The 17,585-nt window shown below is 41.8% G+C and overlaps 1 protein-coding gene across 17 annotated transcripts in view; it reads right to left on the reverse strand.

Moving 5' to 3' along the window:
- Positions 1-17,585, reverse strand: part of LOC127003706 (AT-rich interactive domain-containing protein 1B-like) — a 202,630-nt gene that overhangs the window by 133,444 nt on the left and 51,601 nt on the right. For all 17 annotated transcript variants that reach the window (XR_007757356.1, XR_007757354.1, XR_007757352.1 and 14 more), the window contains one exon: positions 4,575-5,105. Coding sequence is in view for 4 of the 17 variants with exons in the window: in XM_050870642.1 (XP_050726599.1) it covers positions 4,575-5,105 (531 nt within the window). In the remaining 13 variants the exon portion in view is untranslated. The remainder of the gene's footprint in view (positions 1-4,574; positions 5,106-17,585) is intronic.

Genomic DNA, 17,585 nt, shown 5'->3' on the forward strand with positions numbered 1-17,585 from the left:
CAGCAAAAAGCATGTAATAGCGCTTGCCAGTCGAGTACTAACGGCTCCGGAAAAGAACTATTCTGTTACCCACCTAGAGGCGCTTACAATTGTATGGGCTTTGAAGTATTTTCGAGACATAGTGTTGGGGTACAAAATTGTGGTGTACACGGAACACGCGGCCATAACTGATCTTTTTAAGGGAAAAAACCTACACGGTCGTCTGGCAAGATGGTTCTTAACGATCCAAGCATACAATCCAGAAATAAAATATATCACCGGGAAAACAAATGTGGTCGCAGATGCCTTATCACAAAATATTCCAATAGGTGTGATTACCAACTCAGAGGTCATCCACAACTTCACTTCACCTGAGCTACACACTGCTCAGTGAGAACACCCAGTGTGGAAGAGGGTAATTTACGCCCTAGAGTCGGGAGATGAAACAAACCTTCCAGAATTGCCAGTTCCCTTTTCACAATTTTTCCTATCAGAAGACAACCTCCTTTGTAGGTCATGGCCAACCAAACCAGTATCTATAGAACAACTGGTCATCTCAGACAAATACGTCCCCGTGACGCTTAGGCTGGTCCATAACACACCAATTGCGGGTCACCCAGGAAGGGACAAGACACTGTCTGTCACCAGACAGAAATACTACTGCCCCACATTACGGGTTGATGTAGAAAAATATGTCGCACAATGCGTCGTTTGTGCTAAGCACAAGGGGTCCGTGAAAGGGCCAGCACCTATGTTGCAATACCCAGTACCAGAGGCACCATGGAATGTTGTAAATATAGACTTATTACAGCTCCCCCAGAGCCAACATGGTTCGCGCTACTTATTAGTGTGCCTCGACCAGTTCTCTAGGTTTCTAGTTCTAGCGCCTCTCAAGGACAAGACACCCACACGCGTGGCACATGCCCTCGTGACTCACGTGTTGTGTCCACATTCGTCTCCTCGAATTCTTTTGAGTGACAATGGCACCGAGTTTAGAAACACGGTATTGGACGAAATATGCGCTCAGTTTAACATCACGCAATCCTTCATCACAGCTTACCACCCAGCTGCTAATGGGTTGGCGGAGAGGGCTAATAGGAAAATCTTGTGGGTCCTTACCAAATTGTTCGGAATGTCAGGGGAAATAGGTTCGAGGTTCTTGAGCCAAATAGTGGAGTCAGTCTGGAAGTTCACAGTGATCGTCTGAAAGTAATTTCCTCACCCTTGGACCTTGACATTGGTAATTCCCCTTCAGAGTCAAATGTTCAACAAGATAATACCTTTAAAAACTTCATTCCCACCACTTTCAGATCATGATGTTGCGTTTTCTGATCATCTTGTTGTACCTCGGCTCCCTGCTTGCAACGACACCCATCCACCTGAAGCCTGGCACCCTCACGGCACATATAGGGGAGGTCTTCCTCATAGAAGATGTGCTCCTTGTGAAATACCCATATACTTCCTTGACCAACACCACAGACACAATCCGGATAGTCTCAGAAAAACTACTCGGCATGGCAGACGCCATACGGGCAACCAAGACTAGGGAGTCAAAGGCACCTTCTAGTACTAACTCTCTGGATCTTTTTCAACTACTGGAGAATAGGATTCTGTTCTTACGGGGAAAGGTAGATGACGTAGACAAGGACTATAGCTTTCACTCAGTTCACTCTCGGGTAAAGAGGGGGCTGCTCAACATCGTTGGGTCCGCCTCAAAGTTCCTATTCGGTACGGCAACTGACGAGGGCATGCGCGATTTGCGAGACCACTACAGTCGTGTACTTTCCTTTGCTGGCCGGAATCGCAGAGTAATCAACGCCAATTGTAAACAACTTGCGCGATTGCATACTCACATTGAGGAACTGCTCGAGCAAATGAATAAGATGGCAGAAGTTTTCAACATAGTCGTCAAGCAGATAGACCAGGTGAATCAGTTTCTCCTTCTAGATCAGGCCTTGCATGCCCTGGAAAACGTCATTAACTCTGTCGCAACGGCGAATCAGCAGGTTATTAGCAACATGGTAGATGCGGCGCACGGTAGTCACACCTGCCTTGTTCCCTCTACACGATTTGAGAACGACTGTCCATATCGGGTATCAAAATTATAGCCTCAAGCCATTGTACAACCCAGACATGAGTCAATATTTTTACCCCTTGATTGAGTCCAGCCTCACACCCGATGCCATAATTATTCATGTTCCGTTTCAGATGGCGGATGTGTTTGAGGCACATGAAATTGTTCCATTCCCTTTCTCCGCTAAGGACAGTGTGTTAACCCTGGACACGACCCCGTCTCTTGTCTTAATTGCCTTCATCCAGATAGACCAGCCCCTACCCTTTTGGTTGGAGTTAGTATTATTCAAGTATTCGTGAGGAAAGCAACTTTCTAAATCACCAAGATTGTCCCTAAGCATCCGTTGGAATCTTTCTGTAGCCTTCCTTTTAGGCCTTACAGATTGACTAGATTCCTGTTTACTATTATTGCTGGCATTTGCACCCCTGTTTTCTGTGCCCCTTATAGGATGAGTCACTGACAGTTCTAATGGGTAGAGATTGCAAATAGAATGATATTGAATAGACCCATTACTCTGCTTAAGTTTGACAGTCCTTATTTTGCCATCATAACCAGAAATTAATTATAAAACCTTGCCCATCATCCAAAAGGGTCTAGTTTTGTTAAGGGCCTTTATTAATACTATGTCTCCTACTTTAATTCTATTTTCCCAGCCACTCTGATAAAAATTTCTACTATGTTCTCTAAGGTTCAGCAAATAGCTCTCAACCCACAGCTTCTTAAAATTTTCTTTTATTTCATCCTGTACTTCTAAGGTTTTTTCTAGTGATGGTTGCTTTGATCGTCAGTCCAGACATTACTAGCATCTTCTCTTAGTATCAGCGAGGAATTGCCATGTAATCTTAAGAAGGAATTAGGTATTATGAACTCTAGACTATCAGAGCTAGAGTTATACGTCAAAGGCCTTGAATTTATTGCAAGTTGAATATTAGAAAGTGTTGTTAATAGTTCAAAATATGTCAACTTGGATCTTCCTACTGCCTTGTAAAGGCTGCCTTTCAATACTCTGATCAGTCTTTCCCAGGCCGCGCCAATCCAAGCTGAGTATAAAGGAATTCTAATATGTTTAATGTTACATTTCTCCAGCTCGGATGGAAACTCCTCGGACCGTAGAGAGTTTTCAAGTAAAGTACCACCTTTTAAAAATGACTTGGCATTGTCACTATATAAGTACTGTGGTATGGAGTACCTATTGCAAAATCTTTGGAAAGCCAAAATAAAGTTCTTAGAGGACATATCAGGGAGAAGTTCAAAGTGGACTGCTCTTATATTGAGACAAGTAAATACCAGTATAAACATTTTTACTATGTTGTCACTGTTTTCCTCTTTAACTCAAAAGTGACCTGTGTAGTCTACACCTTTTCATTCATTTTCATTCATCTTTGACGCCTGCACCTAGGAGCTACCACCAGGGGATGGCCACGGCAGAAGAGTTTCCATCTCTCTCTATCCAAACACTCCCTCCTTGCCTGCTCAAAGTTTCTCAAGGATCTTTCACCTCTCTCCCTGACATACTCCTGTATCCTATCTCTCCATTTCACTGGAGGTCGTCCTCTAACATTTCCTCCCTCTATCTCACTCACATACACCCTCCTGGTCATCTTACTCTGCTCCATTCGCTCCATGTGGCCAAACTACTTTAAAGTTTGTCGCTTCACTTCTTCCACCACTCCACACTTCTTCCCTTCACCCCCGTGACACATTCCAAAACGCTCATACACACTTTCATTATTAATTCCATCCATTCTACTCACACCACATGCACTCCTCAAAGAACTCATTTCCACTGCCTGCACTCTAGACCTCTGACTTTCATTCCAGGCCCATGTTTCACTTGCATATGTAAGGGTTGGTACTATTACTGCATTTCTCAAATCCCTCTTTACCTCCATGCTCACACTTCTGCCATTCATGATACATCCCAAAGACCCTACCACCTTTCTTCCTTGCAATGCCCTTTCTCTTGTCTCTCCTTCTGCTTAAGCATAACTGATCCAAGGTACTTAAACTTATTGACCTCCTCCATTTCTTCACCATTCAAAATTATTTTGCATTCTTTTTCACATTCAATTCCCACTCTATATAGGCATACAAAATCCACAACCTCACTTCTACTCTGCTCACAAACCATCACTTTACTTTTGTTGACATTTACTTTCAGCTTTCTCTTTTTACATACACTATCAAAAACACTGACCAAATTTTGTAAGCCACTTTCATTTTCTGCAATGAGCACCGTGTCATCAGCAAATAAGACTGAATTCAGCACCCACTTCCTTCCCTCAGCGTACATTTTTACTCCAACTTCCCCAACTTTGCCCTTCATTCCTCTCATAACACCATCCATATAAATATTGAACAACCATGGTACTTCACTTCTAACCTTTGAAACCTCCAAATTCATATTCTATATATTCTCAGATGAAAACATATTCTAATGATCAGAATATGTTATGGCGATTGACTGATCTATTTTTCTTAATTTCTACAGCCAAAACACAAGAAAGAACAAACAACTCACCTGAATCTGTAAGGGATACTCTTGCAACTTGTGACCATTTCCTCTTTTCTGGGGGTCCCGTTTCCCTTGGCCAGGATCCTGTGAGTGTTTCCAACTCTTCTTCCGATGAGTGGTGTTCAACAGGGTCACACGCATCACATTCACTAACAAATTCAGAGTCCGGGAAAGGTTCTATAGGAGACTCTAAGGCTGGGGACTCTCTTGGAAGGTCTGAGGTCCGTAAGGGAGGGTGGAGATGGCGAGGAGTCCTTGCTCTCCGTCCTAAGTGTGGGTTGTGACTATGATGGAGGTGATGGTGGTGATGGTGATGGTTGTGGTGATGTTGATGATGGTGATGGTGTGGGTGTGGATGATGATAGGGGCCTATGGAGGAAGTGCTAGAGGATGGGGGAATGGTGGCTGGGGGGGGCATATCTGGGGCATCAGCAGCCATTGGGAGGTCGTCGCAGGTGAGGGTGTCTGTGCTGGTCTGGCTAGTGGGGCGTGACCTCACGCTGCACCCACTGGACACCTCACTGGACATCTCACTGCCTGTGAATAAAAAAATATTCGGTGATACTGGATGCAAGACTTTTTCAATAAAAAGATCTATCTATCTATCTATATTTCCAATGCCCTGCTCCTTCACGGGAACTTCCCTCCTGAGGGTGGCTGCGGCAGAAGTATCTCCATTTCTCCCTGTTCTCGCACTCCCTCTCAGCACACTCAATCTTGCTACTTCCTACTCTCTCGCTCCAATACTCACTACCCTATTGATCCACTTCACTTCCCTGACACCCCCCCCTTCAATCCTTCCCTCAAACAATTTTTTAACAAATTCATTTTCCTTCATTCTCATCACATGTCCAAACCATCTCAGCATACCATGCTTCACCCATTTGAGCACTCCACAATCCACTCCCTTTGTTGTCACACCCATACCAAACCTCTCAAACATACTTTCATTACTTCCTCCATCCCATCTAGAAACACCACATGCATCGATTATATAGCTCATTTCCACTGCATGAATTCTCAATTGCTGTGCTGCATTCCATGTCCACGTCTGACGCATATGACAGTTAGCAGGATAATACTGTTCCTTATCTCCCTCTTTACCTCCATGCTCACACTTCTTATAACCCTCTCAAATGCACCTACTACCAGTCTGAACTTCACTGCTCTTTCCAGAGTCGGCTTTAAAAACCTGCCCCCCCCCCCCTATTAAACATTGAAAAAGAACTTTTCATTTTTTTTTTTTTATTTTGAGTTAATGTTTAACATGGTTAAACTTACATAAAAAAATGAAGTTTAACATCCTGATGATAAATGAGTTCTACATACACAGACATTGAAATTTTAAAACCGATTAAAATCTCTGAAAAAAAAAAAGTTTTCTTTTAATTTTGAGCAGAAGTTCATGGTCTCACGTACTTGTGTTCTAGTTGCTGCTTTGATATAAACATGGTTGGGAATAACCCTTTTTTTTTTTCAAATCCAACCCACTGGGTTTTAATGGGTTTTATTTTTGTTTTGTTTTTGTTGTTTTCATTGTTATTCTTCATATTTAAAAGTAAATCATTTAAAATAAGCAATTATAAAGTAAATTAAAGTGAAACAAAAGTACATTTCCTGTACAATACAAATTAACACACACCAACCTGAAACAACTGGTCTAGAACAAGCGTCTTCTCTTCAAACAACACTTTAAAACTTTTCGGCTGAGATTCAAAGTTGGCAGAATTTTTCTGGAAACTCAGCAAAACTCTATTAGAATCTCAGCCACCAGCAAGTCATTTTTTTTCTTCCAAGGTTGGCAAATTGTGGTGTGCTCACTGGACACATTGGTTTATTGTTGTCTCATGCTGTTAAGCAGCCATGCTGTGACCATATAGTTGTATGTAAAAAACATTTTGTACATAAAGAATTAAGTTCACAAATAATTCACGTTAGTATACAGGCAGTCCTCGAGTTGCAACACGGTTTGGTTCCAACAGGTAGGTCGCAAGTCAAAATTTACATTAAAAAATACAGTAAACCCTCAATATAACGGACCCGCTTATAAAGGATTTCGGATATAACGGACAAGGTCAGAGGGTCAGAAATCCACGGAGACTGACCGAGAGTAGTTTTTAGCCAACCACGCCCGGTAACTGCAATAGCGTCTGCTAGCCATCTCACCCCCTCCCTTTATCTGCAGTCCCATCCTTCGGTTACTGTATTTTTTTTCAGCCCACCTGATGAAATATTTTCCTCCTTGTGGTTCCCATTCAAATGAAAAACGTATTTACACCGCAAGAAAGTCTTATGCAACAATCCAGGACGTATATGTAATGGAGAATAGCCAAATGTTTGTGAGTATCAGTACTGACACAGCTTAAGGGTTGCCTATTAGGTAGGTTGGTTTAAATTTATTTGGCACACAGTGTGGGGCCGCAGAAATACGCAGCGTGAGACGGAACAGCACGCTGGCAGGGGTGGCCCGCTATGAGGGCCGGTATTGCGAGAAATACCTCCTCACAGAAATAAGTTGCTCTGCTGTCCACCACGCATGCACACTGGGGGAATACAGAGCAGGAAAAACATTAATTTGGCTGGTTTTGTTTTAGTTTGTTCACTTGTGATCTTTCTGAGTGGTGAGTGCAATACAGACACTACCCTACTTACGAACATCTGACTTACGAACATTCAGACATACGAACGGACTGCGGCATAAGTTAAAATCACGTTCATAATACTTTCGCAAGTCCGAATTTTGAGTTGCGCGTCTTTTGCATAGTACAACATTTTGTTGCAACCCACACTGGGAAGCACCACACAATGCCCGAGAGCAGCAGTTTAGTTCGTACAACATGAATCGGTCAACAATCAGTACGATTTACATGAACAAGGAGCGGATTATATATATATATATATATATATATATATATATATATATATATATATATATATATATATATATATATATATATATATATATATATATATATATATATATATATATATATATATATATATATATATATATATATATATATATATATATATATATATATATATATATATATATATATATATATATATATATATATATTGGAAAATCATGCGCCAATATCCGTGATTATTTATCAAAGACCCCAGTATACACCCAAGAAAAAGCGACAACTGTATTGGCGGCGCTATCATGAGGTAGAGTGGGCGAGCTTAAGTCCCAGACAGACAATGAAGCTCTCAGTTCTGGCTGTGATTGACAGGGAAAGTATCGATTTTTTTGTCACGCGACACGTGTTTTTCTGACTGTACCTTATGTTTTTTTATTATTATTTTGGGATAATGCCACGAGGTCCTGAGCTGACAAGTGAGCAAATTACAGCGATATCATCACTCTGTGTGGCAGGAAAATGTAACAAAGATATTTCAAGCCAGACCGGCATACCACTACGCAGTGTGCAAAGATGGACAAGAAAATGTAAGGATGCGGGAGGCTCTGTCCCGCCACTTCAGATTAAGAGGACTGGACCGGCTAGGAAAACATCTAAGAGGACTCTCAAAGTGATTCAGCGACAGGTGGAAGCTGAACCTAGAATAACAGCTAAGGAATTAAAAGAAAAGAACCCGCTACTCTTGCAAACTGTTTCTGTTAGAACCATCCAACGACGCCTCAGAGACGACCTCTGCTATGAGCATCGGGCGCCACGACGTAAACCCATTCTAACTGAGAAACAGAAGCAAAAACGGGTTCAGTTTTGTAGGAAATATCTGAAGTGGGACAGTGAGAAGTGGAAGAAGGTATTATGGAGTGATGAGGCTACGTTTTGTGTCACTGGGTGCAGACCCGTACCATCCCAAGTACACTCAGGGGACAGTCAAGCACCCGGATAGTGTCATGGTATGGGGTGCCTTTGGGTACTATGGTAAGGGCAAGCTTGTTGTGTTACCTAAAAACATTACAGTGAACAAGGAAAGATATTTGGAACTGTTGTGTGATCATCTGGAGGATTGCTTTGATGCCTGCAAGAGTGAGGTGTTCATGCAGGACGGAGCCCCTGCACACACAGCAAAATTAATCAAGGAATGGTTTGAGTTTGTAGCAGTGGACTACATACAGGACTGGCCTGGTAATAGTCCAGATTTTAACCCAATCGAAAATCTTTGGGGACTCATAAAGCGACGGCTACGAGGACGTGACACCGCAACTCTGCCAAAGCTCGTGAAGGAGATTCAGGACATCTGGGACAATTTGGAACCCACCATGCTCCAAAGACTTGCTGAATCCGTTCCTCGACGCCTGGAGAGTTGTCTAAAGAGAAAAGGACTCCCCACTAAGTATTAGAGGCCGGTAAGTACCCCTTGAATATTTTTTTAAAATTATTTTTCTAAGTGTTACAAAAGAAAAACATATCACGCCAATACTGCGCGCTGTATATATATATATATATATATATATAGATATATATATATATATATATATATATATATATATATATATATATATATATATATATATATATATATATATATATATATATATATATATATATATATATTTATATATTTTACAGCAAAGGAGTCAGTTCAAGGGAAAAAAAAAGGGAAACAATAATGAAAAAAAAAAGGCCCGCTTCTCACTGCTCGTAAAAAGAGTCCAGAGAAGTGGCCAACGATAGGTCAATTTCGGGAGGAGAGGTGTCCTGATACCCTCCTCTTGAAAGAGTTCAAGTCGTAGGCAGGAGGAAATACAGATGAAGGAAGATTGTTCCAGAGTTTACCAGCGTGAGGGATGAAAGAGTGAAGATGCTGGTTAACTTGTGCGTAGGGGATTTAAAGAGTAAAGGGATGAGCTTGAGTAGAAAGTCATGTGTGGCGAGGCCACGGGAGGGGGGGAGGCATGCAGTTAGCAATTTCAGAAGAGCAGTCAGCATGAAAATATCGATAGAAGATAGAAAGAGAGGCAACATGGCGGCGGAATTTAAGAGGTAGAAGACTATCAGTAACAGGAGGGGAGCTGATGAGACGAAGAGCCTTAGACTCCACTCTGTCCAAGAGAGCTGTGTGAGTGGAGCCCCCCCACACGTGAGATGCATACTCCATATGAGGGCAGACAAGGCCCCTGTATATGGATAGTAACTGTACGGGGGAGAACTGGTGGAGACGATGCAGAACGCCCAACCTCGAGGAAGCTGATTTAGTGAGAGGAGATGTGAAGTTTCCAGTTAAGATTTTGAGTTAAGGATAGACCGAGGATGTTTAGTGTTGAAGAAGGTGACAGCTGAGTGTTGTTGAAGAATAGGGGATAGGGGTATGGAAGATTGTGTCGAGTTGATGGGTGGAGAAATTGGGTTTTAGAGGCATTGAAGGACACAAGGTTCCTTTTACCCCAATCGGAAATGATAGCAAGGTTTGAGGTTAAGCATTCTGCAGCCTCCAGTCTGGAGACATTTAATTCCTGTTGAGAGGGTCTTTTGTTGAAAGAAGTTGAATAATGCAGAGTGGAGTCATCAGCGTATGAGTGAACAGGACAGTTTGTTATGGAAAAAAGATCATTGATGAATAACAGGAAGAGAGTGGGTGATAGGACAGAGCCCTGTGCAACACCACTGTTGATAAGTTTAGGGGAAGAACAGTGACCGCCTACCACCGCAGAGATAGAACGGCCGGAAAGGAAACTGGAGATAAAGGAACAGAGAGAGGGATAGAATCCGAAAGAGGGCAGTTTAGAAAGCAAAAAGTTGTGCCAGACTAAATCGAAAGCTTTCAATATGTCTAGCGCAACTAAGAAAGTTTCAGCGACAGCAAGAAGATCGCCAGTAAAACGCCCCTTGCGGAACCCATACTGGCGATCAGATAGAAGGTCAGAAGTGGAAAGGTGCTTTTGAATCTTCCGGTTAAAGATTGATTCAAAAGTTTTAGATGGACAGGAAAGTAAAGTTATAGGGCGGTAGTTTGAGGGATTGGAACGGTCACCCTTCTTAGGCACAGGCTGTACAAAGGCATACTTCCAGCAGGAAGGAAAGGTAGATGTTGATAGGCAGAGACAAAGGAGTTTGACCAGGCAGGGTGTCAGCACAGAAGCACAGTTTTTAAGGACAATAGGAGGCACTCTATCAGGTCCATAAGCCTTCTGAGAGTTGAGGCCAGAGAGGGCATAGAAAACATAATTCTTAAGAATCTTAATAACAGGCATAAAGGAGTCAGAGGGGGGATGAGTAAGAGGAATATGCACAGAATCGTCCAGAGCGGAATTGTTACAGAAAGTCTGAGCGAAGAGTTCAGCCTCAGAGATAGATGAGACGGCGGTGCTGCCGTCAGGGTTAAGGAGAGGAGGAAAAGAAGAAGTGAAGTTAGAGGAGATATTTTTGGCTAAGTGCTAGAAGTCTTTAGAAGAACTAGAGAAAGCAAGGTTTTGACATTTGCTATGAATGAAAGAGCTTTTGGTAAATCAAAGAATATATTTTTTTTTCTTTTTTTTTTTTTTACATCTAAGGAGACAGTTCAAGGGCTCAAATAAAAAAATAAAAAAATAAAAAAAAGCCCACTACTCACTGCTCCAGAACAGAGGTCAAAGGAGAGTCCAAAATGAGAGGTCAATTTCAGGAGGAGAGGTGTCCTGACCAGGGGTGGATCAAATACAACTGTATTTGTATTTGAATTGTATTTAAATACAATTTTAATGTATTTGTATTTGTATTTGTATTTTGACATCCAGAGAAAAAAGTATTTTGTATTTGTATTTGTATTTTGATACCCAGAAAAAAAGTATTTTGTATTTGTATTTGTATTTTGACATCCAGAGAAAAAAGTATTTTGTATTTGTATTTGTATTTTGGCACCCAGAAAAAAAGTATTTTGTATTTGTATTTGTATTTTGATACCCAGAAAAAAAGTATTTTGTATTTGTATTTGTATTTTGACATCCAGAGAAAAAAGTATTTTGTATTTGTATTTGTATTTTGATACCCAGAAAAAAAGTATTTTGTATTTGTATTTGTATTTTGATACCCAGAAAAAAGTATTTTGTATTTGTATTTGTATTTTGATACCCAGAAAAAAAGTATTTTGTATTTGTATTTGTATTTTGGCACCCAGAAAAAAAAGTATTTTGTATTTGTATTTATATTTCGAGTCAAAACCATTTGAGGAGGATAAATACTGTTAAGGAAATAGAAAAAGAAGTAATGTTAAGCCGCGTTAAGGCGAGGAGGAAACAGATTAAGGTTGAAGGCGAAGGAGTAAAGGATTAACATCAGATCACGGGGAAAGCGGAGTAAGGAGAACATTAAGGTTGAAGGCGGAGGAGGAAAAAAATTAAGGGTGGGAAGTAAGGAGGAAATTAACCTCAGGTCACATGGAGGAGGAGTAGGAGAGGATTTAGGGAGTTACTGAGGGATGGGTGGCTCGGAAGAAGGATCCCCCAGCAAAAATGTGTGACGTCACGGAAATGGGAGGCGTAGGGGATGAGATGTCAGTGAAGACGACGAGAGAGACAGTGAACCGATCTACTGCTTTAACTTGGCAAATGCACTACAGTCCCCTATCAAAAGGAGGTTACATCCATTTCTTGAGAGGACTGATGTCATGGGGAGGCGGTGGCTGAGTCGTCAGAGTAACGGCACCGTGTTCAGGAGGACGCGAGTTCAATCCCCGCCCGGTGCCACCAAGCTGGGATTTTTCAGCCGCCGCCGAGTGGCTTAAAACTACCCACATGCTGTCCAGAAGACCACCTATCAACCCGGACTCTAGATTCTAGGATCAAAGATGAGCTCTGGGAGGGCAGCATAAGCCAATGCAAGATGGCGCCACTATAAACACTCGCCTGCGCCAGAACGGGCTGGGCCGACCATCAGGACCCACCAGAAAGAAGCCTTGGACCGACCATCAGGATCCACCGGGAAGAAGCCTACCGCCGCAATAGGCCGCAATGTAAAAAAAAAAAAAAAAAAAAAATTGCCGCAGCTGTCATGGGCCCCAGGTATAAGCTGGCATGGATGCCATGTAAGAAAATGCAAAAGGAAAAGGTCTCCAAGATTGTGGACCTAATTATTTCCGAGTCAACTCAGTCGACCTTGAAGAAGAAAACATTTCAAGAGAGTGAGCCTTTCGTCTTTTCGGCTGGCATGAGTGCAACACGACCTCGTCGTTTTGTCTACATGCCTCCAGCTGGGCAAATGATGGCAAGTGCATCAACAAATGACACTACAGTGGTGAAGGCAGAACTTGAAACGATGTCTTTTGATGTCAATCCACTGAGGTACTGGCGTGATGTAAAAGGCTTCAAAATTTTGAAGCACTTTACCAAGAATATTCTAGGGTGCTGTGAAACGTCGGCATCATCCAAGAGGGTGTTTAGTAAGGCCGGCAATTTTTACACTCCTGAGCGAGCAAAACTCGGCCTGGAAACCTTCCAGGCATTAATGATGATAAAATACAATTATGATATGTGAAGTGTAAACTTGTGAAAAAAAGTATCTTTATATTTTTTTGCATAATTTCAGGAGTATTTTTATTTGCATCTTTGAAATCTGGAATAGGAGTATTTGTATTTTTATTTGTATTTTTAGATTCAGGAATAGAAGTATTTGTATATGTATTTGCATTTTTAGATTCAGGAATAAAAGTATTTGTATTTGTATTTGTATTTTTGGAATCCCGAACAAAATTATTTGTATTTGTATTTGACTTATAAAAAATCAGTATTTAATCCAACCCTGGTCTTGACACCCTCCTCTTGAAATAGTTCAAGTCATAGGCAGGAGGAAATACAGATGAAGGAAGATTGTTTCAGAGTTTACCAACATGAGGGATGAAAGAGTGAAGATGCTGGTCGACTCTTGCATAAGGGGTTTGGACAGTATAGGGATGAGAATGAGTAGAAAGTCGTGTGCAGCAGGGCCGCAGGAGAAGGGGAGGCATGCAGTTAGCAAGTTCAGAAGAGCAGTCAGCATGAAAATATCGATAGAAGATAGAAAGAGGGGCAACATGGTGGTGGAATTTGAGAGGTAGAAGACTATCAGTATGAGGAGGAGAGCTGATGAGACGAAGAGCCTTAGCCTCCACTCTGTCAAGGAGAGCTGTGTGAGTGGACCCTCCCCCACACATGAGATGCATACTCCATACGAGGGCGGACAAGGCTCCTGTAAATGGATAGCAACTGTGCGGGGGAGAAGAACTGGCGGAAACGGTACAGAACGCCCAGCCTCGAGGAAGCTGATTTAGTAAGAGATGAGATCTGAAGTTTCCAGTTGAGATTTTGAGTTAAGGTTAGACCGAGGATGTTTAGTGTTGAGGAAGGTGATAGCTGAGTGTTGTCAAAGAATGGGGGATAGTTGTTTGGAAGATTGTGTCGAGTGGATAGGTGGAGAAACTGTGTTTTTGAGGCGTTGAAGGACACCAGGCTCCTCTTGCCCCAATCAGAAATAATAGTAAGGTCTGAGGCTAAGCGTTCTGTTGCCTCCAGCCTTGAATCATTAAGTTCCTGTAGGGTGGGTCTTCTATTAAAAGAAGTTGAGTAATGCAGAGTGGAGTCATCGGCGTAAGAATGGATAGGACAGTTCGTTTTGGAAAGATCATCAATGAACAACAGAAAGAGAGTGGGAGATAGGACAGAACCCTGTGGGACACCACTGTTAATAGGTTTAGGGGAAGAACAGTGACCGTCTACCACAGCAGAAATAGAACGGTCAGAAAGGAAACTGGAGATAAAGGTACAGAGAGAAGGATAGAAACAGTAGGAGGGTAGTTTGGAAAGCAAAGATTTGTGCCAGACCCTATCAAAAGCTTTTGATATGTCCAGTGCAATAGCAAAGGTTTCACCGAAACGGCTAAGAGAGGATGACCAAGAGTCAGTTAGGAAGGCTAGGAGATCACCAGTAGAACGCCCCTTGCGGAATCCATACTGGCGATCAGATAGAAGGTCAGAAGTGGAAAGGTGCTTTTGAATCTTCCGGTTAAGGATTGATTCAAAAGCTTTAGATAGACAAGAAAGTAAAGCTATAGGACGGTAGTTTGAGGGATTGGAGCGGTCACCCTTCTTAGGCACAGGTTGTATGAAGGCATACTTCCAGCAAGAAGGAAAGGTAGATGTTGACAGGCAGAGACGAAAGAGTTTGACCAGGCAGGGTGACAGCACAGAGGCACAGTTTTTAAGGACAATAGGAGGTACTCCATCAGGTCCATAAGCCTTCTGAAGATTGAGGCCAGAGAGGGTATAGAAAACATCATTTTGAAGAATCTTTATAACAGGCATAAAAGAGTCAGAGGGGGGATGAATAGGAGGAATATGCCCAGAATTGTCCAGGGTGGAGTTTTTAGAAAAAGTTTGAGAGAAGAGTTCAGCCTTAGAGATAGATGAGACGGCAGTGTTGCCGTCAGGACTGAGGAGTGGAGGGAAAGATGAAGAAGTGAAATTGGAGATGTTTTTGGCTAGATGCCAGAAGTCACGGGAAGAGTTAGAGAAAGCATTTTCTATTAATGAAAGAGTTTTTGGTTAGTCGGAGAATAGATTTGGCACGATTCCGGGCAGAAATGTAAAGTTCATAGTTAGCATTAGTTTGAATTCTCTGGTACCTTTTGTGAGCTGCCTCTCTATCATTGACAGCACGAGAACAAACAGGTAACTGAGTTGCCTATAATAGTATAGGGATGGAGGATCGGCTTGTTGAATATAGTAATTGTGACGAGAGCGTTATGAATGTCAAAAAGAGATACAGGTAAGTCTCGATTTACGTGAGATTGTTTTACGCATTTTTTAAATAAAGCGGGGTCCAAAATCCAAATAAATGTTTAATTTAAACGTTTTTTCCACTTATACGCGATATTTTATGGAGTGGCCACCAGGTGTCTCACGCAACTGGACTCACACGGCGCTGCGGCCACACAGCTGAGCTCAGTTCTTCCCGCGTGCCACTTGAACAACAATACAGTACCCACGCTGCCACGCTACTCATCAATAGGGGTGGGCAGGTAACGGTACCAGTACCGGTACTAACGGTACTAGCTATACAGTACGGTACCGGTACCAGACTGCTTGGTACTGGTACCAATACTAGCCAGGCGCTCATGCTGTCCCTCATTTCTTTCTCAGACGAGTGAGGCTGAGACTGAGTGCCTGATTGGATATCTCGGTGATATGGATATTCTCTCTCTCTCTCTCTCTCTCTCTCTCTCTCTCTCTCTCTCTCTCTCTCTCTCTCTCCACTGAATGTATAACGCACACCTTTTTCACATAAAAAATGCCTGAAAGTTTAGCCCAGCGCATTATACACTGAATGTACAAATTTTTTATTATTTTTTTCTTCTTTGGAGTGTTTTTAAGGGTCTGTGTTTCGTCTTATCTAATAACAACGGCAAACTTACCTTTATTATTATTAATGACCCTTCATAGTCCATGGCTATCTTATAATATGTTACCAAAGAATACAGGGCGATCAAATAACTACTATACAAAAATTTAATCGGTGGAGGATCGCCCATGCCTTGCTGTTATCCCGTTTTCCCGTCGGGCGCCATTTGTATGATCTTGATCTTGATGTCACAGCTGGCTTACAATTGTATGACTAAGGAGCAGTACAAGCTACATAAAAGAATCATATTGGAAAAAAATAACCATGTGTTCATTATTAATCATTAATATTAGTGAGAATAATGGGATAAATATGATATCAGAAACTGTACATCATGAGTCTTGTATGAGGAGTTATTTCACGCCCGGCCGCCATTTGTATTGTTTACAAACCACACAACCACACCCACATAACAAACAGCTGCATGCCGCATTGTCTGTCATAACCTATGAGTGACTGTGAGAATAATATGCTTATTATGATCTCAGAAGCTGTACATAATCAGTATGTACGAGGAGATATTTCTCGCAACACCGGCCCGGCCGCCATTTGCATTGTTTGAAAACCACACAACCACACCCAAACAACAAACAGCTGCATGCCGCGTGTCACCAGAACCGTATGAATTGTGCCTTGCCTAGTTGTCTGTCATAACCTACGAGTGATGGTGGGAATAATATGCTTATTATGATATCAGAAGCTATGCATCATCAGTCTGTACGGGGATGTATTTCTCACAACACCAGCCCGACCGCCATTTTCATTGCTTTACTCAAGGACACTTGTCAATTCAAGCAGTAAAGATTACACCTAAAATATATGAATTTCGGGAAACTGTCAATGTTCTTTAACCCGGACATATTTCTGAGCATTTTAAGAACTTTTTTTTTCAAAATTGTTGTCTTAAAGTTTGGGGTGCACGTTATACACCGCAAAATACGGTATTTATTTTTCGACAGAAACCTACCTCTTGTTTGATTTACATTGTTTTTGATATACGCGACCTCTTCAAGGACGCAATACTCGTGTAAATCGAGAGTTACCTATATTTAGAAACGGTGACAAATCAAAATAATGGGAGTCTACCCAGTTACGACTGTCAATGTATTTATATAATTTTTTTGTGTGAGTATTTCTCCCTCTCCTTATACAATATCTTATTTATTTTCCTCTATTTTAGGTCTAATTTGATGATGTTTATAAGATATTGATGTTGGAAAACCTTTATTTATCACAGAAAAAATATATTTAACACAAAAAATATGCATTGAAACACAAAAAATAACAGTTTAGTTGGAGAGCACGGGACACACTCGGCTTTACTTGGATGACTCATCGGCAAAGAATCCAGCAAGCTGTCAGGCCTTCTCTATTGAGATGGCAATGACTTGCCCACCTATTGTTGATGCGAATTCACAGCCAGCTGCTGAAGCTGCAGAGACCTGAACAGTCTGGGTTCACGCCTGGTAAGTCAACAATTGACCGTATCCAAGCACTTCGCTTACTGGTGGAGCGCCGATGTTATTTTTGACAGGGGATGCTTACAGCCTATGTCAATCTCAAGAAGGCGTTTAATTCAGTGTATCGCAGGGCACTCTGGGATCTTCTACGATTCTGTGAGATTCCTGCGAGGACTATTGGTTTGCTGACTGGCCTGTATTCTAGGACAGAGAGTGCTGTGAAGTGTAGGGGT

Source organism: Eriocheir sinensis, chromosome 26, assembly GCF_024679095.1.
Source record: "Eriocheir sinensis breed Jianghai 21 chromosome 26, ASM2467909v1, whole genome shotgun sequence".
NCBI classification, from domain to species: Eukaryota; Metazoa; Arthropoda; class Malacostraca; order Decapoda; family Varunidae; genus Eriocheir; species Eriocheir sinensis.